This window comes from Chrysemys picta, chromosome 6, assembly GCF_011386835.1.
Source record: "Chrysemys picta bellii isolate R12L10 chromosome 6, ASM1138683v2, whole genome shotgun sequence".
Classification (NCBI taxonomy): domain Eukaryota; kingdom Metazoa; phylum Chordata; order Testudines; family Emydidae; genus Chrysemys; species Chrysemys picta.
This window is the reverse complement of record NC_088796.1, coordinates 40,242,452-40,266,428: the sequence shown is the minus strand read 5'-3', so window position 1 is coordinate 40,266,428 and position 23,977 is coordinate 40,242,452. Positions and strand designations below refer to the sequence as shown.

The window sequence follows — 23,977 nt, the reverse complement described above, 5'->3', positions numbered from 1 at the left end:
AATTCTGTATATATCACCCATACATACAAACACTAATGTTACCAGTTTGCATATGACACCTTACATGACAACTTTTAGATATAGATTATGACGGCGAGTTGGGGCAATGAGTGTGTAAGGCCAGATGAGAGTTATGATATGGTGTACCCTCTGCCAGTTGACACTGAGGGGCTCCCTGGGTCACAGGGGGCTGATGGAAATCTGGCATCTCTGGGGCTAGAGTGGAGTTAAGATTGTGGAGTATGGTCTGGGCCCCCTGATAGTTGTGGTAATGGTAAGGTGTGATCCTTTCATATTCTTCCTTTTGTGGTTTGTCAGTTACATTACAGGTATATGCCTGTGTGCTTCACAAAGACATTTTTGTGTATTAATTTCCTAGTTTTTAAAAATGTTTAATGGTGGGGGGGAGGGGTGAGAGGTAGGGGACTATGGGGGTGCAGGGGAGAACTTGTGGCGGGTAAAAGTGCAATTGATAATCAAAAGTTTGTCAGCAGCTGAGCATGAAACCTCATGTATGAGCAATTGTGCACCAGCTGCTAAAATCTCATTAGGTCTCTCGCATTATGCTGTTGTTTAATGTAGTTATCTGTTTGGAAGAATAACATGGGCATTTAGTACTAAATCATCCACAGAATGTATTCAGATCCAGAATAAAGAGTTGATGTGCCACTGTGGGTTATGACAAACTGGATAGTTCAATGCTTCTAGTCCATTTGGGTTTCCACACAAAGTACAAAAACAATTAAGAATGTTAGCATGAAAAAAAGATAATCGTGTTAATTATAACTCCCCTCCCCCCAAAATCTCTACTGCTTCCCAAAAACAGAATTAAAAGAGAAACATAAAATTGGTTGAAAAAAATATTCAAATTTAATTCCACCCAATATCTATTGACACAGCTGCAAAATATTATAAACAACTTCAGATTTTATTGAAAACACTGTAATATGAGGTTAGATAAGAATACATTCCAGAACAAGACCAAGTGCTTAAGAATAAAACTGCTCACAAAAGGACCTACTCCAGTTCCCACTGAAGTCAATAGGATTTTTGTGACAAAATTTCAATGGAAGCACATTTGAGACAGTAATAATGAACTAACTTTTTCAAAGGAAAGAGGCAATAGAGAAAAGCAACTACAACTATTCTACCCCTTCTGGGTCTTTTTGAAGGAGAAACAGCTTTATATAAAAATCTGAAACAGTAAGTCCATCTCCTTTATTATCGGATTAATTCATTACTCTTTGCAATTAATAGCATTAACCGAAGCAACACTATAGCCAAAATATATAGCTTGACTAATATGTATATGCACCTTAGAAATGTTATATAAAATAATTTTAACACTAAATTTAGAAGAGTGTATCCATCCACCCACAATTATAGACTCTTGTCTATAGAAGGCAATACTACATTTGACTGTCTCCCTTCCTGTTTCATCTTTCAGAATAAACCCATGATAAAATGCTACTAGAAATTTTCTATGTAAATTTACTTTCATTTAATTGGAGTTGTCTGGAATAGATTTCTTATGTATGAGTACATTTTGAAATATTAGCTAATTGATATATTCATCTGAGAAACATCCTACTTAAATTCCTAAATCTGATTTTTCCCCCCAAAAATCGTGTTTCACATTTTAAACTAGCACCAAGTTAGTTAAATTAGCTAAAGTAATTATTTCATGATACATCCTTTCAGTCTAATGCTTTTTGACCTCAGGAAGTGCAAATACATTTTGGCTGAAAAGGTGCTTCACATCCCTTCTCTTCGCTGAGCCAGGAACAGTTGATTTGCAAGTTTAAAAAACCAAAAGCTGTAACTTGAGTTCTGGCACAGCTGAGAAACATGTTTTAAGTTTGCTGAGAGTTTTATTGTGCCATGAGTTTTAATAAAACCTCTGAAGTTTTAATGGTGGGGTCCCGTTATGCCTAATCATCTATCAATAGTACAAGACAAGCTATTGTAATTAGAGGTAAAGTAATTGCATACACTAATTTTTCTTTTGCCCACAACTACATTGATGGTGAATTTCAGTTACTACACTTCCCACTACCCTTTAGAGCAATATTAAAAGAAAGTGACCAAATCCATTCAGTCAACATAGTTTTAGCTGTACAGGTATTTTAACTGCAAAAAAATCCTCAAAGGAATGTCTAATCTTAAAAAGTTATTTTATGCAGCTTGAGGAAAACTAAATGCTAGGAGCCAATGTGCTGCTGGAGGTGCCATCTTTCAGATGAGATACAAGTCTGAGGCCTTGCTCATTTCTGGCCTTGAGCCAGCAAAATACTTAAGCACATGCTTAACTTTAAATGGGCAGTCCCATTATAATTATTCAATTCCAACTCATCTCCTAGCAATCTAATGGAATGGTATTAGCTAAATTGGAAGAGTGCTACATACTGAATAACCACCAGCAGCTCCTGAGGTTACCAATGCAAATGCTGAAGTTAATGGGACTACTCATGCTTAAGTGCTTTCCTGGATCAGGGCGAGAGTTCTCAGTAGCTTACAGGACTGAGTCCCTTGAAATTAAATGTTCCCCTGTACTTCTCAAACATAGAAGGTTTAGCCACTGTGTCCTATCTTTGTGTACTGACATTTTACTATAGTAGCAGAAATCCCTCCAGCGGCATCAGCTGGAGAACTTCTTCCATTGCCCCACCTTCAAAAATGTTTTGTAGTGGCTAGCATTAAAGGGTGGTTGCATCCCACCTCAAAAAGTGGCTGCATTTCAATACTGAGTGATTGATCCCTATATATATAGACCTTAAAGTGCTTTGGGATCCTTCCACATGAAAGGTGCTAGTGATAACTTTGAGACACACACACACTGCCTGTGTTGGAGGATCCTCCCTCCATCATCCCTCTTTTACACGTGAGGAAATTGAGGCACCAGTAGATCTGATTTGCTTAAGGTTGCAAAGTATAGAGCCAAAAACGGAACTCCTCAAAACAAATCTTGATGGTTCATTTCTATATACTGGTGATTTTACAAATTATGGGTGGAAACCCTGGCCCCACTGAAATCAATGGCAAAACTCCCACTGACTTCAATGTGGCCAGGATTTCACTTTATGTTTTCAGTAAAGCTCAAGTCTTTGATGCCTATGTCAGAAGCATCCAGTAATTAGATCATTAGCCCCATGTCATGTTTGGTGTAGGCTAATACAATTCTGAATCATAAAAACTCCAGACCACACAAAGAAAGATCTGCATTCATTACTTCAAACCATTTCTATTTACATTGTCTTTGTTTGCATGATTCTTCAGTTTTACTAAACAAACAATGCAGTTCCCTAAAAAGGAAAGAAAAAATAACAAAGAAAACAGAAAACAATGAATCCTATGACCCAGTTGACAGAATAAATGTAGATTATCACCATGTCCATGTCAAACCACCATCCACGGCTATCATCCTCAAAATCCATATAGTCCATCCTGTGAGCAGCATGTGGGAAGTGCCTTCTTGCTACAGGATCTGTATGCCTTTGGAAACCTGCTGGAAAATAGATCATGTCACTTCAGTCCACTTATTCTTAAAAAAAAATATTTTAAGTGAATACAATGCTTATGAAAGGCGCTGGATTGAGAGCATCAGAAATGGATAGCCCCTATCTGAAGAGCTAATGCAGAATAGAAGCAGCACATCTCACCACCAGTGTACATCCCTCTTCCTGGAGAGGACTTTGATGGATCTCAGGGCATCCAAGACTCTGAGTCACTTTTTTACCCACTGTCGCTAATGAGAGGCGTCTTAGGGTAGCTGGGCATTCCTGACGCTGCCAGCCCTTCAGCCACTTAAGCATTCTCCTGTGGGCTTATGCCAGCCCTGTCTTTGCCTTGCAGGTTAACAAATAGGTGCATCCCCAATCCCCGAATCCCTTTGAATCATTCCCCTATGATATCCAGCCCCAGAGATTGGCTACCCACAGCAATTCCAAATCCTCTATCCCCAAAGGTGCAGTGTATCTCAGTTTAGCAGTTTTATCTTAACCCACTACTCCTGTAAACCACATAGCCCTTATGAGCATTTATAATAAAATAGAAGATTTTTTTAAGTAAGAATAAAAAATGTACTATAAATAGAGTGGTGGAAGCAAGTGGTTACAATACAAAAAAAATCATAAAACACAAATCTGAATCTAAGCTTATCATAATTACTTTTCCTACCCAATAAAGTAGATTTACCCCCCAAAAGTATAGTCCATTGTGGTCTCAGGAGCCAAACATTTATGAAAGCACTCCCCTCTGCCAGGGGTTTTCCCCTCATTAAATGGATGTAGAATGTCTTTCCCTAAACTCTGTTACACTGTAACAGTTTTGTCTTTATTCACAGGCAGGACAAAATTTGACCGTTTATTCTTATTCTTTCCCCCCTGATTCTTAGCCAGAGTTTGATCCATGAGAATACTTTGCTTCTCAAACCAAAACTACTCAGTTTGTTCAGTAATATCTTGTAAGGGACTTTCTGAAAGCCCCTTTGAAAGTCCATATAAATTAAATCAACTGATTTTCCTATATCCACTGTTTACTGATTCATTCAAAAAGTGCTAGTCTACTAGTGATGCACAAATTTCCTTTGTAGAATCTGTTCTGGTTAGACCTTATATAATAATCATCTAAATAGAATTATAAAACATTTAGAAGTATAACTGACTAATTAGATAAGGCTTACTAGTCTGTAAACCCCCCTAACAGTTTAACCCCATGCATTTTAAGAGATAATGGGTGAAATTCTGACTCCAATGCAGTGAATGTCAAAACTCCAATTGACTTCATAAAGGATACGGTTGCAACCCATAGTTTAAAAAAATGCCAAGCTACTGTGGAAGAGAAAAAATTATTCTATGGATTTGTACTGGGAGGCTATCTTAGGCCCCAGTCCTACAAAGACTTACATATATCCATTTAAGAAAGTAAGTAGCCCTATTGAAAAACATGAGGTTACTCACATGTTTAAAGGTAAGCAGAGGCTTAAGTTTTTTAGGATATGGGCCTTGCTTATGTTTACATTTGGAAAACATTACCTTTACTTATTGAAAAATAGTGGAGTCTTGTTTACAACTTTTCCTGATGCTACAAAGATGTGATTTACATAAAAACCACATCTTGATTCAAAACCTGTATTTCAAATCTAGTTTTGATATTTAGAAGCATATTGTTATCTGCTTCTCTTTGATAACACTTGTTAAACATCATTTCCAAATATAAATCCGGATTTATTTGATCTGATTTCCATTTTTTGGAATGAATTTGCAATTGACATTAAGTTCTATCACCACTGTTATAACTATGTGCTTTTATACATAAATTCTCAGTGTATATTATCCTCTCCAGAGGGTCCTAATCAAGATTGCTATGTGTGATTTGCTTTTATTTATTTCCACTCTTATAGTAAATACAACACAAAATGCCAGAAGGCTATTTTTGCCTCAACAATTTTGAATCATCTTGTAATCAAAGTATAATTATGCAAACATTTAGTGACATTAGTTATGACTGGGTAGTTGCTAGAGCCTAAAAGATTTAGAGAAATATAATCCTTGATTTGTATCTCTATGTGATTTACTTTAAGCAAACCTGCATTAAATTTATCCTGGATTAGACTTTATAATGTAATCATTCTACATTCAAGAACAGGAAACTACTGCTAGTCTATAATTGTTCTTCCTGTAGAAATCCACAGAAATGCTTCTGATACTGCATTAAGAATATATACGACCCGATCCTGCTCACTTTATCCACATGAGTAATCCCACTGATTTCCATGAGCAAAGCAATCAGGATTTGACACTCAACATATGGAATAGATTTTAATTCCCTATTATTTGGATGTGTCTCCAAGCTAGTGCACTAAAAATAGCAGTGTGGACTTTGCAACTTGGGCAGTAGCTCTGGCTCTCAAACCCATTCTATCCTCTGAGTCTAATCTGGGGCATCTAGCCTGAGTCTATGCCAGAGGCACAATGTCCACACTGCTATTTTTAGCACATCCACTAGCTATTCTGAGCCACACTAGCACAATTTGTCTACCTCCACTGTGAGACTCACTCCCAGCTGCAGTGTAGACATACCTTAACTTACCATCTGTTAATCGATTAAGATTCAGTTGAAAGTGGCAATAGTACAACTAGGCTAAAAACTAAATCCTTGCTCTCAACACACGCTAGTAAAGAAAAAAAATGTTCCTTTGCCCTGAAATACATCGAAAACCTACTTGGATACGTTTAATTTATAGAAATTGGGGGTATATTTTTCCACACTAAATCATTATGAAAAAATGTTACTGCACAATCATTTAATCCACACTGTGTTTGTGGTCTCCTTTAGAAGAGTGATTCTAGGTGAGTAATTTCTGATAAGAAAAGGCCATTTGGACCATTTTACAAAAATTAGTGTGTTGACAATCACTGCATAATTAGGGTTGCAAATGAGTTTTGAGTACAAGTCTCTGATTCTGGTAATCCCTCTAAACTATGTAAAAAAGTAATTTGTCTCAAAACTTGCAGACTCTTCTACTAAATTTTCATGACATGAACAAGGGTTCCTGAATTATATCACCCTAAAAATAGGGGAATTTACTGGTGTTCAAAACCACTTAACAGATTTTGCTTCTTTAGAACAAGCACCCCTCCCAAAACCATCCCATCCAAAAAGCCGCCCCCCCACTCCCCAAAAAAGAAGAAAACTAGAGAGGTGAAAAGACTATAAAGTCTAGTTTACTAGACTCATCCAGCTAAGATCTAGGGTATAATATTCAAAAGTGATTCAGGCACTTAGGAGCCTACATCCCTTTGACCTTCAATCAGAATTAGGCTCCCAGGTGCCTGAGTCATTTTGAAAATGGGATGGAACCACTAAGTACTTGTGAAAATTTCTCTTTTGGTGCCCAGGCCCAAAATTTAGTTGACTGAAATCTAATTTCAAAAGTTCATAACTTTGGATTATTTGAACATAGCTCAGCAATTTCAGCTTGACAAGCTCAGTTTAAAATGTCACATTACTGGTGGAGATGTAAACCTGAAAGAAAAAATACATTGAAGTCCCTTGTTTCCTTGCACAGATAGAGAAGGTGATCAGGGTGGCCTTCCCCTCTGTCTAAATGTGGACCTATCAAGGTGTGAATGAGAGAAGACTTCAGTTACCTTTAGGAAGCTCATTTGGGGCCACTCCTAATGCCCATAAGCCTTAAGAGGGTTATAGGAGCCACCTTCAACCCTCCTGGCCTTTGTAGGGTCGCAAGTCTCTACTGAAACCACATCAATTCATTTGGGGCTGAAGGGACTGTGCTGTATGTTGGCATGTGGGAGTCCAAAGAACCATACTACGGCTGAGACCTGTTCCCCATCCCTCCCCATCTAACTCCTCCTAAAGCTCATGAAGGTGCATTGTGGGGCATCAGTGACCTTCCTAATCTAAATATACACATTTGAAGAAAACATAGTACAGCACTCTAAATTAGAAAATATCAAAGTTAAGATTGTCTGTGAAATCTTAACTCTGCTCCCTTGTATGTATGCATTTTGATACAGTCTTTGACAAGGGGACATACTATTTTAGCCACAGGACCCCTGCCTCATTCACTGTGAAGGCTGAACAGTCTTTAGTGAATGATGCTGCTGTTCGATATTTAGGCTAAGATTCTTAAAATCAAGTTGATATCCATATTTAGATACCTAAGTAGGTGGAACGGATTTTCAAGTGCTGATATTTAAAACAAAAAATTAAACAAAGAAAGATTTCTATCATGTGTTCTTAGTAGCATACCACAGCAACTGTTATTTGTTAGACAGCGGTAGAACTTTCTGTCCTGCATATTATGCATATTCTGAGGAGACCTTGCAAGAAGAGCTTGTGTGGAGACATGCTTCACTGAGTGCCCTGTTTTATGAACGGAGTGAAGCAGATTTGTGATCCTGATCTTATTCAACGGTCGTTTTCCATGTTCAATGGAACGAGGCAGGGAATGCAGCAGAAAGTTGGAGGGCACCAAAAGGAGCCTTGTCTCATTCCATAAACATCCTCACAAATCAAGGCACCTGTACATTAAAACAAGTTTTACTCAACACTTCATAAACATGCCAGCACAATCAGACATTGAATGAGACTTTCCACCCAAATCACAAGAATAAGCATGCAGAGTGCCACAGTAAAAACCTGTTCCTGTGTAACGGAAACAAGTCCATGTGCAAAGTAGGCTTTTTAGCCCTTATAAGTCACAGAAATCAAAAAGGATTTTCACAAAGCACAGAAAAAAGGCACATCTGTTACATATATCCCTGCCAAATTTCAAGTTTCTACAACCTCATTCTGAAGATCTAGTGGTATTCAAAATAGAGTTGCAAACAATAATAAATTTTTTTCTTAATTTTTTAATTTGTCTGAACCCATTTTGCTCCAGCTTAAAAGAAATAAGTCACTCTGAGCTGAGGAAAATTTCAGTTAAAAAGAAGTCTGAGAATAATATGCAATTGAAAAAGAATACTTATATTCGACATGCTGGTGCAACATTGGAATAATGAAGTTAACATGGAAGCATGTGGTGATTCTCCCAATTAAAACTACACCTACCAGTAGTGTGAAATGCAAGGCACTGATGTGGTGATATTAGGTAATACCATCACTCTTTGGTTTACTGCTATTTTATAATTGCTCTTTTAAAAAAATGTTTTAAGTGGAGAAATTCCTCAGAATAGTCTGTTGGTTTCACTAATTTCACTATGAAATTACATTTATAATAAACATCATTAAGAGATTTACAGAATGATTGTAAAAGCATTTACTTTTTATATCACTTGCTATTTTTCTGACTGTAAAATATCACCCATTTTGTTTTGTTACATTACATTTGTAACTTGTATGAACAAAAACACACACTCACTCTTAGCAATGGAGAATTTGTAAGCTAAACCCATCGTTTAAAAAATGAATAATTTATTTTAATTAATGTATTTATTGAAATACACAGTATCAGGAGTACAGAGTAAGGTTTGATATACAGAAATTGAGAGGGAGCTGCTGGCAGAGCATGTTCTGAAGGCTCGAAGATTTTGAAATTCAATTCCCCCCTTGAATCTGAAAAAACCTGAATCAGAGAACCATCAGGGATCATTGTAAGACTGATCTTTCCCAGGCATCTAAAAATGGAATTGGTGTGGAGCGGGGCAGGGGTGGCGGGGGTGGGGTGGGGTGGGGGGGGGGAATTGTAATTGTAATTGTAATTGTCAGGGCAGTGAATTGCCTCTGGCGGGTTATCTTAAATTGTCAGAGTTACTATATTTTTTAGGTTATGACAATGGCACCTACACTATAGGGATGTGTACCCCTTTTAGCATTTCTATAAATCAAAATCAGTCAAATAAAATTCTGACAATTCTTTTGCACATCAATTAATTATTGTATCATAAAGTCAATATTAACAGTATTGGCCCATCCATACCCCTTTGAAACTGATGCGTGTTTTGCCATTGTTTACACTGACAGCAGTATCAAGTCCTGTCCACAGTTGATCTGACTCAGTCCAGAGCCCAGTACCTGACCCTACTAGCTGGACAGATGCCTGGGGGCATGAAGATCTGGAACCTTCCTCCCAGTCTGGCAGGCTAGAGATCAGCTGAAGAGCCACTTCATGGAGGCTACTCGAAGCAAATGGGTAGAGCAGCCTTCTTGGGGATTTATGTAGTCCCCAAATGAGTGGGAGGATGGGTGGATCTGTGCAGTGGTGGATTCACTGCCCCTCCTACAATCTGCCCATGCCCAGTCCCTGTTTGGTCACCCACCTATCTAGCCCACCCCCTTCTATAGCAGAATTACACCAGTTCGGCCACAAGGAGTCTGGCATAGTCATAGAGAATATGCTGGATGTCCATCTTCTATTATTTTATTAACTTTCATATGGGCAGAAAAAGTTATTCTCTTTGCCATATATATATTACTATTACTCATTTGCAAATTCAGTTGAGCTCCATTAACATGCAGGTTGCCACACATCCTTAAATAATCTCCAAATTGACTTCTGACAGTCATGTGTTTCGTCAGGATTTGAGCAGTAGTGATACCAAATGATGGACATTCTGTTGGGCTTATATCATTTATACCTGCTTTTCCAATCATTCTGATTCTGTAGGAGTGCCAAATATCCATTATGTTCTACACAGTTATAGCTCATTCATTGAGACCCTGTCATAAGGCAACTAACATAACAATGGAAAGAAAATCATATTAGAGTCAATATTGTGGTATAACCTTTAATTTATCATCAAGCTATTGTTAAAATGATTAACATAGATTTGATTCTTTGGACATTACAAGAAAAGAAGTAATTAGGCAACGTAGAGAAATTTAGTCCCCAGATATCAGTTGATAGGAAAAACATTAGTTCTTATCAAGTAACATCATAACTATTGGTACCTCCATAAGCAATCTTGTATTCTCTCGCTGTTTTATACAGCCCACAGAACTGGGCAATTAGAATCTACATAATTATATTGGAAAATGCTCAATGTTTAAAAATAAAAAAGTAAAGTATCGGATTACGGTGGCAGGATCCCAACAAAGGCAGTCAGCAGCAAGGGTCAGAGCAGGGGCAAACCTGAGACTGGGACTAGCAGAGGAGTTCATAGTCAGGTTCAAGGCCTGCGTCAATATCCAGGGTCAGAGTCCAAGTCTGGAAGCAAAGTCCAAATCAAGCTGAGGTCAAGCCAGGAATTGAGGAGCAGGAAGGGTCATGGTAACCAAGATATCCACACTGTTGCCTGAACACTTCCTGGGTGCTCTTTGGGTTTACATAGGGCAGGGAGCCAATCAGGAGCCATGAGGCTGTTGTCTGTCAAACCCTTGAACTTTCCATGGTCTGTGTCCACAGCAGGTCATGGGAATGGAGCACAAACAGGTTACAGTTACTGTTGGATGACAGCCTGATGATACAAGTTGCCTGGTAGTGCTGCAGTCCTGGGCTCTGGACCCTAAGGGCCTTATGTATTATTTACATACAAATCTTATTAAGTTCTTGCTTCAATAAAGTTATTTCCTATACATACAGTAGTTATTTCACATACATACAGTAGTTATTTCACATTGTAACTTCCAATACTTTTCCTTGAGGTTTTATAAAGGATCACCAATACTTCTTTTGTACTGGTTCCTACAGTACTTAACATATATAAAATTACACTGAGTTCCAGCATAGGTTTCCAAGTTTTAAATCCTAAAAGCCAAAACATATTTAAAAAAAAAAACCGCTTCTTTGAGTTCAGCATCCTTTTTGGCCTTTCACTGTTAAGTGCACAGCCAAACTCTTAGACAATTTACGCCTCTCATAAGTAATATACGGGCCTTCAAAAAAGCCTTGCACCATTGTTCATCTGAAGTCTTTTGCTCTTTGAAATATTGCAAGATTAATTTAATGTAATTTAATTCAAAATTACAAACTTTTACAGCTGCCACAGAAAACTGGCAGCCTTAGTTTGGACAGGAAATGAAGGTGAGATTTTCAGTGTAAATAAGATGAACTGCCATTCAATGAAGTTTATTCTCCTATTTATAAGTTCGGTATTTGAACACTAACTCTTGCTATCATTAATTTGAGTTTATAGACTTAAATTCCATGGACCTCAATAGAATGCTTTTGTCTGTTTTGTTGTATTCCATACAAAGCAGCAATAATATTCTGAACATTAAATAGATAACCAAATACAAATACGTGACAGCAATAACCACATGCTGTTTTATGGAGTAATAATTTGGTTCTCACTGATTAAAATACAAAACAGAAAGCTGAATAATATCTCTTAATGAGGGATCAGATTGGTAAAGAATATAGTGAAAGACAGAGATACTGTAGAGCATGACCTTACAGAACCTTCTGTAGTGCATGAATTTACAAAACCATGTAAAACTCATGCAGGCGGTTTGCAGGTACACTCTTACTTCCATAATCTAGCATTATTAATGTCAACAAAAAGTTGTTTGCTATTTTTCAGTGCACCACATTGACCAGTTTCATTAAAAATATTTAGCCCATACTGGAAAGTGGCTGTGCACAGTCCCTCCCCACATTCAGAATGTAAAGCTAGCAACAATGTGTTTTCCTGTCTCAGACTTTCTTCTCTTGGACATAAGCACACGAAAGAAGAACTGAGGGTTGTGGAGGGAGGGATGAGCCTAGAATTGCTAGAATACCCATACTTTCTCCATCCGGACATCTGTGCTAATTCTATAATTAATACTTTGAGAGACATGAGCTTAATGGCTTCTCTGCATCTTGGAATGCATGCTAAAATAGGAGTAACTGAATTTTACACTTCAGGATGTAACAGTTATTGCAGGAGTCAGAATGGAATACTGACACCCACTTGCCAGGCACATGATTGTCCAACTAGCAACAGGTGCATTATGTGGTGGGTTTGGATTTTTCTCCCCCTTCTTCTGAAGCATACGGTATTGACTGCCCTAAAGGCAGCATACCAGATGTTAATTGTATGGCAAATCCTATTTTCCTCTTCTAAAACCACAAAACTTTACCAGTTAAGGTTGCTAAGTAACAATAATATAAATTATGTATCACAGTTTACAAAATCCAAATACTTAAAACCAGTAAATGAACAAGTAAGGATGTTATACAATAGGTTGCTCTGCACACATAGGGCTAGATAGAACTTTTAGTCTTAGGCCTGTTTAGGGGGCATAGAGCTGCACCATACCAGGGGCACCTCCAAAAGTTACAGTTCCTCCCCTGCTCCCCTCACTCTGAGAGGGAAATAAGTTGCCTCACCCCTTTTCAAGGTGCAGCTTATATTCCCCTGTGGAGAGGATCATGAAGGCCTGGCTCCTCTTACTCCCTGCCCATCTGCAGCCCCTGCTGTTGCTCCTGCACCTAGGAAAATCCAAGCAGCTCAGAGAGAAGCTACTTATTCCCCCTGTAGCACCATGTACTCCCCCTGTAGCACAGGTCTAATATGATGGGGCACAATCTAACCCAGGATAAACACATTCTTAACATTCTGCATTTTAAAGAAACACGTTTCACCACAACTTTATTAGATGTATAATATGTATTATACTTATCTGAATTTTCATAGGTAAATAGTTTCATTCTAGGCAGTGGTTCTCAAACATTTCTATGGGGTGGACCCCATCCTGATAATGACACTGTCTTGTGGAAACCTTCCCTCCATTTGTGATTGTACAGATCATCTCCTCTATAACTAACAATCACACAGGACACTTCCCTTACATTTCACAACCACTTTGCTTTCCTGTGGTAACACATCAATGTGTTACATGGAAAAGTAATGCTAGGAAAATATTTAACATATTCGGACTTCCATGACTTCTCTAGTCTCAATCCCTTCTTCACACACTCTGCTCCTCCTCTTCCATTGACTCAGTCACTGACTTTCTTCCTTGAACTTCCACTACCCTCTATTCTTTTGTCCCTCTCTCCTACCTCAAGGTCAGTTACTCAAACACAGATTACTCCTAACATACACTTCATCTGCTCCAGCTCACCTCAGTGACTTCTTCTGAAAGGACCCACCATCATGCGGACGTCTTCCATTACAAAGTCATTCCCTTCTTCAGTTTGCCATCTTCCTGATCGAACTACACTATTTCTCTACCCTCCTTGATTCCCATGTTCATCATTCTAGAAGCCCATTCACCTTCTGACTAAGCCCTTTGCCATTCTTGTCCATCCTCTCTTTCCATGAAAGATTGCTGATTTTTCCAAAGAGAAGAACAACAAGATTCCTCACACCTTCTCTTTCAACATCCTCTCCTCTTCCCATCATCAACACTGAGATTTCTCACCAGTTTTCCTTCTCTAACCCCTCCAGCTACCCAGTGGCCCATACCCTTCCCATCACTATTGTTTCCTTTCTCACCCTCCGCAACTTTTCTCCCTCGGTCTAGTTTCTTCTCTACAGAATAGAAGAATGCTCTGATTCCCTCATCCTTAAAATAAATTCACTCTTGACCCAACCTTCCCCTCCAGCAATGAATTAATCTCTCATTTTCCCTTTCTTTTCCACAATCAGTGAAGTCACCATCACCTTAAATTCCTAAATTCCTCTCCTTCATGCCACCCTTAATCTCCTCCAAACCAGCTTCTAACCTATTCACTTTACTGACACTGCTCTCAGCAAAGTCTCTAATGACCTATTGCTAGCCAAATCTTAGGGCCTCTACTGCATCTTCATCTTCTTTAACCTCTTGGCTACTTTTGACCCTGTTAAATATACCCTCCTCCGTGAAATCCTGTCCTCACTTGGCTTTTGTGATTCCATCCTCTCTGGGTTCTCCTCTTACTGTTCTCGTTGTTCTTTCAATGTCTTCTTGGCTAGTTCTCCTCCTCTCCCTTTCACTTTCCATGAGGCTTCATTTATGAAATACTCCTCTTTTCCCTCAGCACCCTTTCTTTGGGTTATTTCATCCCCTCTCAAGGCTTCTTCTACCACCATCTTTACACTGAACACTCACAAATCTATCCTTTCACTCTTGTTTGTCTCCGTCCAATTCTATCTCTGGGCCTTTCTCGCTAACATTTCTTCTTGGAAGTCTTGTTGTCAATTTAAATTTAATATAGCACAAATGGAATTCATCTTCCTTCCTAAACTCTCCCCAGTCTCCTCTTTCTCTATCATTGGTGAGAACCAAAGGCTAACTGGGAGAGATGGTCAGGCTTTTAGGTTGACTGGCTTGTCTCTATCCAGGTCCTTAGAAGTTCTGGAGCCACATCATTTACTGAAAGAATATGACTCAGTATCAGTTTTATAAATGTTATTAAAACTTTGAAACAAACACACAAAATCAAAAACAAAATCACTAAAGCTAAGCTTCTATTAATACTAAACTAAGAATAAAGCAATACAACTATCAAATAAAAATCAAATCAGCAGAGATATTCCAATACAGGCCATAAAACAACACTGATAAGTGGAAGTTTGACAATGCTGGTTTAGCAGTTTACAGCTGACAACTTTAAAGTTCTTAGGACATTTAAAGGAACAATACAAATCACACTTTCAGGAGTATCTTTATGAGACTATCTTTTAAGGCTTTTTACAGTTGGGGAAGTTTCTTTCTGGCACTTTCTTCATGTACACTTTACCGGTGCTCATGCACACATACATACAATCACACTTTCACACTCAAAAATTAAAAAATAAAAAGCCTGAGCCATCTCCCAGCTAATAAAAACAAAAGACAAACATAAAAGGAAAAACAGGATATTTAAGATATAACAGTGGAACTCTTCAGCTCTCAGTGTTCTGGATTCTCATGTAATTGGAACTGTAACTTCAGTCAATGAGCCAGATAGTGTTGCTGCTAGAACAGCACTAGTCATCAGCGGGCTCTCTTTAAGTGCTGAGAGAGACTGTTGAAAGGCTGCAGAAGCCTATTCATTGATGTCATAACTTCTTGTCCCTGAAGTGATCGGTCTTGGGAAAGGGTGCTAGAACAATTTGTATAGTGGGGGTGCTGAGAGCCATTGAACCAAACTATAAACCCTGTATATGATGGAAACCACTTCAAGCCTGGGGTGCGACAGCACAGCCCCCTCAGCACCCTTTTCCAGCACCTATGGTCTTGGGGTTCTGGAACTTCAGTCTTCCCTTGGATGACTTGCTGACCCAATAGGCGAGGCTGCTTGCCTTATCCTTGATTCTTATGATTTGTGAGCTTTGCTCACTCCATTTAGCAGTGCTGCCCTCTAAAGACTTTAGAGAAATGAGGTGCAAAGTCTACCTTGGAGGCATGTAACTTGGTCTAAACATCCTTGAATTAGGTCATCCTTACCCAATGTCAACCTAGGAAAGTCCTGCTTAAGCCAGTATCTTTAAAAATATTTGTTGTTTAAATACCAGAGACAAGGATGGGATCCCCCGAAAATATCAAAAACACAAAATACAAGACCACTTTTTGAATAAGCTGATAGGGTCTTGTCTGAGTAAAAAGGTCTTGAAAGGACATAATATCACCAGTTTATGGAAAGTTTGACCAAAATCCTATAAATATAAATTGAAAAGATTTGGCAAGAGCCAGGCACTCAGCATTCATTCATCAGCAAAATTAAAATTAAATTTGAACATTTTATACCAGATGTTACCATTCTTGCAAACAAGACAATGTAGTAATCTTTATATATTTAGGAGCAAGGCCATAAAGCAAACAGCTTATCTTGCAAAACGTTCATTTTGATAGAAAAAAATTATTGTAAAGCTTATCAAGATAGAACTCATTTAAAAACGAAAATAATTAAAAATTTAAAATGTCTGTATCACCATATACCCTATTTCCCTCTCACATTGTTGACAAGCCTTAATCCCTGTCCCACCAGGCCTGTAACCTGATTGTCACCTTTGACTCTCCCAACCTCTGTTTTGCAAATCCAGATCATGTCCAATGTTGTCACTTTTTCCTCTAAACATATCTAAGATTCAGACTTTTCTCTCCATCCACACAGCTAAAATGCTAACCTAAATACTCATTATGTCTTGACTTGACTTGTAGTCTCAGCATTTCTGGCTTCCATGAATGACATACATATTCCTGCTCCAGTTTGTTCAAAATACAATTGTTAAATTCAGCTTCCTTGCTCATCATTGTAATCACGTCACCCCATTCTCCGAATGTCTCCACCAGTTTCTCCTTTCCTACTGCATCAAATTCAAGCTTTTTGTTCTCATTTTCTCCAATGTAATTGTTCTCCAATCAATTACACTACTGTTAAAAATTCACACCTTATTTACAGTCTGAATTTGTCAAGTTCCATCTTTCAACCACCGGATCAGGTTATACCCTTCTCTGCTAGATCAAACAGCCCATTATTAAATATTTCTTTCCCCATGTTGATATTTATAATCAAGTCACTCCTTAACCTTCTCTTTGTTAAACTGAATAGATTGAGCTCTTTGAAACTATCACTATCAGGGATGTTTTTAAATCCTCTCATGACTCTTCTCTCAACCCTCTCTAATTTATCAACATCTGTCTTGTGGACACCAGAACTGGACCTAGTATTCCAACTGCAGTCACACCAGTGCTAAATATAGAAGTAATATAATCTACCTACTCCTACTCGAGGTTCTCCTGTTTATGCACCCAACAACTGGATTAGCCCTTTTGGTCACAGCATCGTACTGGGAGCTCATGTTCAACTGATTATCTTCCACAACTCCCAAATCTTTTTTAGAGTCACTGCTTTCCATCCTATAAGTATGGCCTACATTCTTTGTTTCTAGATGTGTACTTTTAAAATGTATATTGTTTGTTTGTACCCAAGCAATCCAGATTACTCTGAATCAGTGACCTGTCATCATTATTTACCACTGCCCCAATTTTTGTGTTATCTGCAAACTAATGACAATTTTCTGTTTTCTTCCAGGTCACTGATAAAAATGTTAAGTAGAATAGGGCTAAGAACTGATCCCTGTGGGACCCTACTGGAAACACATCCACTCAATGATGATTCCACATTTAAAATTACATTGAGACCTATTAGTTAGCCAGTTTTTAATCCATTTAATGCGCCATGTTAATTTTATATCATTCTAGTTTTTTAATCAAAATGTTGTACCAAGTCAAAAGTCTTAGGGAGTTCTAAGTATATTACATCAACATTACTTTCATCAACCAAACCTGTCATCTTCTCAAACAAAGATATCAAGTTAGTTTGAAAGGACCTATTTTCTATAAACCCATGCTTATTTGCATTAATTATATTACCCTCATTTAATTCTTTATTGATCAAGTCCCGTATTAGCTACTCCATTATCTTGCCAGGGATTGATGTCAGGCTGCCAGGAGTCATCCTGGGCCATTCCATTCATTGAGCCTTTCTAAAAATTGACATAACATTAGCTTTTATCTTCTGTCCCCTATACCTATGAAGTTGAAAGGTTCTGTCCTGAAACTAAACTTGAGGGTCTGCAGTGCTCAGGAATGCCTGTTATTAAGTGTTGCACTGTACTTGATTATCCCCTGCACGGCTATATCTGTGAGAATCCAGATGTCCAGGAAAAAGAACCCCTCCAAGCAAATCAAAGATGCCTATAGAAGTATGCTATAATAAACAACACTGGGTAATTTATAAAGGGTACTTACGATCCAGTTATGCTCTGTCACTGTAGGAAGCGTCTACACTATGGTGCTACAATGGTATAGCTACAGCACTGTAACTGTGCTGCTGTAGTGTCTGGAGCATAGACATGCCCTAAGTGAACTGCTGAATGTGCATGGGTTGAGGTGCACTGGCAGAGCTGTGGGGTGCCATGTGTCCCTTACCTGAGCCCCTAACCTTTCTCCCTTCCCCTACCTCCCATCCCCATTTATTCTGTGACTCATAACACCCCTCACCTTGCTGCAGCCCCAAACCCCAGTTCCCCCTTTCCCATCCACTAGTGCCATTCACTCTTCTAAGAAGCATTCACATGTCTGATTTTTCCCCCCGAAGACTTTGATTATATTCCCCTCAAAAGAAAACTGTCAAAGAAACTCACAAATTGTAGCAAATTCCAGCCACTCTGTCCAAAACTTCCTTTGTCTTAGGTGAGGGCTTGTGATTAACTTATCCTTAGACAAGTCAAACTGAATGGTGAGTTCACAGCCAGCAATCTCAACGACATCTGTGATTCATCCAGTCATTAGTATGTCTCAGACGACATCTACACAGCCCTGAAGTTTGGACTACAGAGCATGAACTGCAGAGTGCATTATGGTGCTGTCCAGGTAAATAGTTTGCATTAATGTTGCCTTTTTAAACAGGATTAAGTTAATGAAAACTAGGTTCTTTTTAGTTCGTACCTGCAACATCCACAGCGCAGCGTGATAGTGTGTGCTGCAATTCACAACTCTGTAGTCCAAATTGCAGAGATGTGTAGACAAGCCCTCAGTTTAACAGTGAAAGCAGAAGATGTAAACCATTTTTTGGAGTGGGGGGGAAAGGATGTAATCCAGGAATCCCCAATCAAAAGACTCCAAATTTGGATCAGTAGTCCTACCCTGAGCTCCCTTAAGGCTCAGCAAATTTAAAAACAATCCAATTAACTGTTTAGATTTTAGAGGACATATAAGAGTAAAACTTTAAGGCATATAAAATAGCAGGAATGGAAACTCTATCTGTTTTTCTATACTGGCACATGCGCACTGTAAAGTGTACATTTTCTTAATACTGATCTCAGTTTGGGCCACCCAAAGATTAAGTGGTGCCTTGGATAAAATTCAACAGATTGAGACCATGTTGATCCACAGCACAACACTAGTTTGAGCTCTAGCTCTGCACAAAAAAAGAAAAATCTAGAAACTTTTTGAAAAATGGCTATTTTTTCCAGGGCTTATATCTCCACAAACCCTAGCCCATGTTGGGGTCATTAGAGTCACTAATCCTACCCTGCACCTCCTGAGGCACATCATATTACAAAGGAATCTGACTAAGCAAGCTGATTTTAGAAGACTTGCCTATAGGGGCGCTGCCACACCAGCATGATTATCTTGTAGACAGAAAGTACATTAATTTTTTATAACAAAATGTAATGCTCTAATTCAGCAGCTCTCAAACTGTGGGACAGGACCCCAAAGTGGGTCGCGACCCCATTTTAATGGGGTCGCCAGGGCTGGCATTAGACTTGCTGGGGCCCAGGGCTGAAGCCCAAGCCCAAGCCCCACCACCCTGGGTGGCAGGGCTCCGATTCCAGGTCCCCCTGCTTGGGACTGAAACGCTTGGGCTTTGGCTCCCCCCGTCTGGGGCAGCAGGGCTCAGGCTTCAGTCCCCCATCCTGGGGTCATGTAGTAATTTTTGTTGTCAGAAGAGGGTTATGATACAATGAAGTTTGAGAACCCCCGCTCTAATTGAATATTCGTATACTATATTAACTGGTATTCAAGTGGATCTGGCTTTGATAAGTGTTTTATATAGCGTGAGTTCAACTGTCTTCTTGACTACATCTGTGAAGTCTCATTTAATTTAAGGGGCTTATATAAATATAAATGAATGCAAAATTTGCCTTATGATGTCCAATGTATAAAAGTCTATCTAGGCATGTATTTACTTAATTACACTTACCACAATTTAAAAAAATTAATCCAGTCCCTTCTTTAAATATCTTTTTAAGCTCTGGTTTTGCAGAGGCTCTTCAATTCCAGAAAGAGTTACTTTACAATTTCATCTTCAAAAATAAAGCAAAAATGAATGCTAGAATATAATATAATCTCTTGGTTTAGCTCTTACATAACACAAGTGATCTTTCAGCAAAACATTTCTGATGAGTTTATTTTTCGGTAATTGTATACTTATAGTACAGTTTTATGCACTCTTGTGAAATATTTCAGCACATTTTGAAGTCCCTCTTTTGTATGTGCAGTTAGCACATCTGCAAATACAAATGGGCATTTGCATATGCAAACTGAATATCAGGGCATCTCATTACTGATTAAGACATGCAAATGAGTTATACATTCAAAAGAATTATGTATAAAAGGGAGGCCCTTAATTTTTGTCCCTAAGCTCTAACTAGGATCCTACCAGTTAAAATTTATATCACACAGCATGACAAATTGGCAAAATCAAAGCATCTGCCAAAATTATGGGGTGTACTCATTGTTTCCCTTCCTGTTTTCTCCCAGGATAATGATCTCTCTAAACAAGACGGGTTAAGCAAATGCAATCACGTTTGGTGGAGTGGACTTTGTATGAATAGCTTCCTTTGCCTGAACCCTTCTTACTATTTCCATGACCCTGTAGATTTTAATGTTCTATGTACTTAACAACCTTCAAAAAGATAAGACTTAAACAAAATATTTTCTTTCATACAGATTAGGTGTTTTATTATGAAAATTCACACTCCATCTATAACAATACATCATTTCTTGAACACTGAATGTTTTGAAAGCCCAGACATCTGGGCACCCATATATACAATGCACTCCATTTAAAATATGGTTCATACAGCAATTGGTTGCATTTGACAAAAAGGTTTTCAAAATAAAGAGTATAATAAATATTTTATCTGTTCTAAGAAAAACAACCACAGTGGAGATGTGCTATACTGATGCTTGGAAAAGAAAAGCTAGCAAGGAGTTCAGGACTAGAAATAGAAAAGCTACAGTACTGAGTATTTTTGTGTAAAGAAAATAAGAATCTGTGAACATGTTCTTTGCTATTTAGATTCTGAAAGACAAGAATTTTACATTTTTCAGGACAATTCTCACAGCAATTACGATATGTACAGTGCCTAGGGATCATTTTAGATCAGTGAATAAATTCAGAAAATAAAATTGCTGGTCCAGACCTCAAGCCTATAATAATCCTGCACTTTATACAAGTTTGGATCAGTTCAGATAAAATAAATCTTCCTACATAATCTAATCTAAAGTCTGTTCAGCTGTCAAAAGCCTCCTTCTGCTGACATCTAGCCAAATCCATTGTGGACTTACACTCTCATCAGATCTGGCATTCTCTGATGGGAGGCTATTATCTTCAAGGTTCATTTATTCTGACTTCCACACTATTAAAGCTGAACACAACATTTTGGGGTGCTTTTGTCCTGTGGGAAGCCTGTCTTGCATTAAATTAGAAGACAACAACCAGCTCTGCACTAACTACTACAGCTGCTGGGTATGTACAGGGACGGCTCCAGGGTTTTGGCCGCCCCAAGCAGCCAAAACAAAAAAACAAAAACAAAAACAAAAAACAAAAAGCTGCGATCGCGATCTGCGGCGGCAATTCGGTGGGAGGTCCTTCGCTCCCAGGTGGAGTGAGGGACCATCCGCCGAATACCTGGACGTGCCGTCCCTCTCCGGAGCGGCCGCCCCAAGCACCTGCTTGACAAGCTGGTGCCTGGAGCTGGCCCTGGGTATGTAATAACATCAGTTCTCTGTACACTTCCTTCACAGCCACTAAATGTGTTCTTAAGCAATGCAGTAAAGTACTGTACTGTAAAAAGGAAGGAACCCTCACCTTCAAAGGTCTGGACATTCCAGTCCCTGCCTACATCACTGCTACTTTCTAATCATATCCACCAGTAATACCAACCTCACTGCATCTTTTGTTTCCTTCTCCTCTAATTTCACCTCCTGCCTGAAATCCTTATCCCAGAAACTCAGACTCTCTTCATTCAAATCCTTCCTTAAAATCCATTTCTTCCACAAAGTCGACGAACTCTGACCTATTTCAGTATTACGCTGTTACTACCCCAATTAATAAAAATATAGTCTAAGCAATAACCATTCTCCAGAGCTTATGGTGTGCTTGTTTGATCATTGCCTTTTACAGCTTGATCTTGCAAACAGCAATTCTGATCGGTGCCAAGAGTGCCCAACTCCCTCTATGCCCAGCATCTTGCCCAGTGGCATCTTAGACTGTAGTCCCCTAAGGCAGTGACCGTGTCCTTATTTATTTATGTTCTGTCTGAGCTGAGCATGCAATTGGCACTTAATAAATGAGTGAAATAACATTACCAACTATATGCCCATGTTTGCTCTTTACTGTGTTACCACAATAACACAATAAGCCCACCATAAATATAATATAAAAATAAAAATGGCTGAAAGAGAAAAAGAAAAGAAAGTCATGTGCTTGCTATTCCTTGGTTGCTGTCAGGAGCTTTTTGCCTGTGAGCAATACCAAAGAAGTCCTGCCAAACCATTAAACTTCACAAGTCTATGTGCACAATATTGATGCCCTGGAGCATTTCTTGTTGTTTTCAGTGTCAAAATGATGACCTTGGCTGACCCAGTTTTATAAGTAGTAACCTAGAATTCACCTTATTTGACCTGCGAACAGGACTGGATAGAGTCACCAAGAAAGTTAAAAATAGGTGACATATTTTTGACACGTTTTTAGAATCAAAGAGCCTTCATCTTAAAAACAGGAAAAATTATTGTAATAATATTGTTGGCAAGACAGTATTCTGGAGAAGTATTCTCACAACTAGAATATTCTGATCACCTGGTGTTATAGCACACTACCAGCTATATAGATGGAGCCCAAGAAAAGAAGAGACCTTGGACTGAAATAAAGGGATACACTGGGGAAGAGGGGAAAAAAAAAAAATCAGACATTTCAATACTCTAGTCGACACTAAATTTTTAGTTAACAGCCAATATTTTGGTGGGTTAAATTAGTTACAAGAGGACTATTGTTTCCTGCATAAATAGATACAATATTGCAAAGTGAAAAAACAACAAAGGACATAAAATGACGGTTAAGCATTTCTTATTCTGTTTCATGTGCAGAAAGCCAGCAGTATTCGGCCCTATTTAATAGATTTCTAAACTGGCATTTTACACTTTTACAAGAGTGTGATTCTGTGGTTTCTTTCTAATGACCACACCTGGGACGGAAATTTTTCACAAAGAAAAAAACAAATACGTCTCTATGTTTATAAAAGATTTTCCAAAATGTGTGTACAATTGTATATACAATTACTGTAACTGTGCATGCACACTGGACATTTAGATTTATAACTAAACATTTGCACATGAAAATTAAGACCTAACTGCACATGAACATGCTTGAAAACTAGGCTCTGCGTGTCTACAGTGTTACATTGTCCAAGCAGTAATGTTTTTTGCAACGATTTTCTTACCTTCACAAACTCTGAATGGTTTCCTGCAGCTGGGCAGGGGCCATTTTGCAGAACTTGATTTTTGAAAGCTTTCTTTTAATTTTAAATATTCTGTTGGGAAGGAAGATTTCGTGGAGTTGTTCAGTTCTGTAATTAATGGAAAAGAAGATATAATTATAAAATGAATACATTCAGAAAAGGTATTTGGACAAATGCATAGTACAAAAAATAAAAAGGTCTCATCTATTGTATAACATCTCTGTAATTACTACATGTCTTTAGATCTTTTCAAGTTGATGAAGATCAAGAGAATGAGATTTTGCAGATACAGAAAGCATAATTCTTAAATTTATTCTTCAACCTCCTTATCTCCAAGCTTCCTACCGGCAAATGAAATTAAGACCAAG

The 23,977-nt window shown here is 38.4% G+C and overlaps 1 protein-coding gene across 4 annotated transcripts in view; it reads right to left on the bottom strand.

Annotated features, from left to right (window-relative positions):
• Window positions 1-847: 847 nt before the first annotated feature.
• Window positions 848-23,977, bottom strand: part of RNF180 (ring finger protein 180) — a 120,983-nt gene continuing 97,853 nt past the window's right edge. For 3 of the 4 annotated variants that reach the window (XM_005300976.4, XM_065599033.1, XM_065599032.1), the window contains exons 6-7: window positions 23,592-23,717; window positions 848-3,505 (exon numbers count right to left, since the gene is read on the bottom strand). In XM_005300976.4, the coding sequence (XP_005301033.2) occupies window positions 3,303-3,505; window positions 23,592-23,717 (329 nt within the window). In that variant the 3' untranslated portion in view covers window positions 848-3,302. The remainder of the gene's footprint in view (window positions 3,506-23,591; window positions 23,718-23,977) is intronic. The other variant, XM_005300978.4, reaches the window with a different exon arrangement.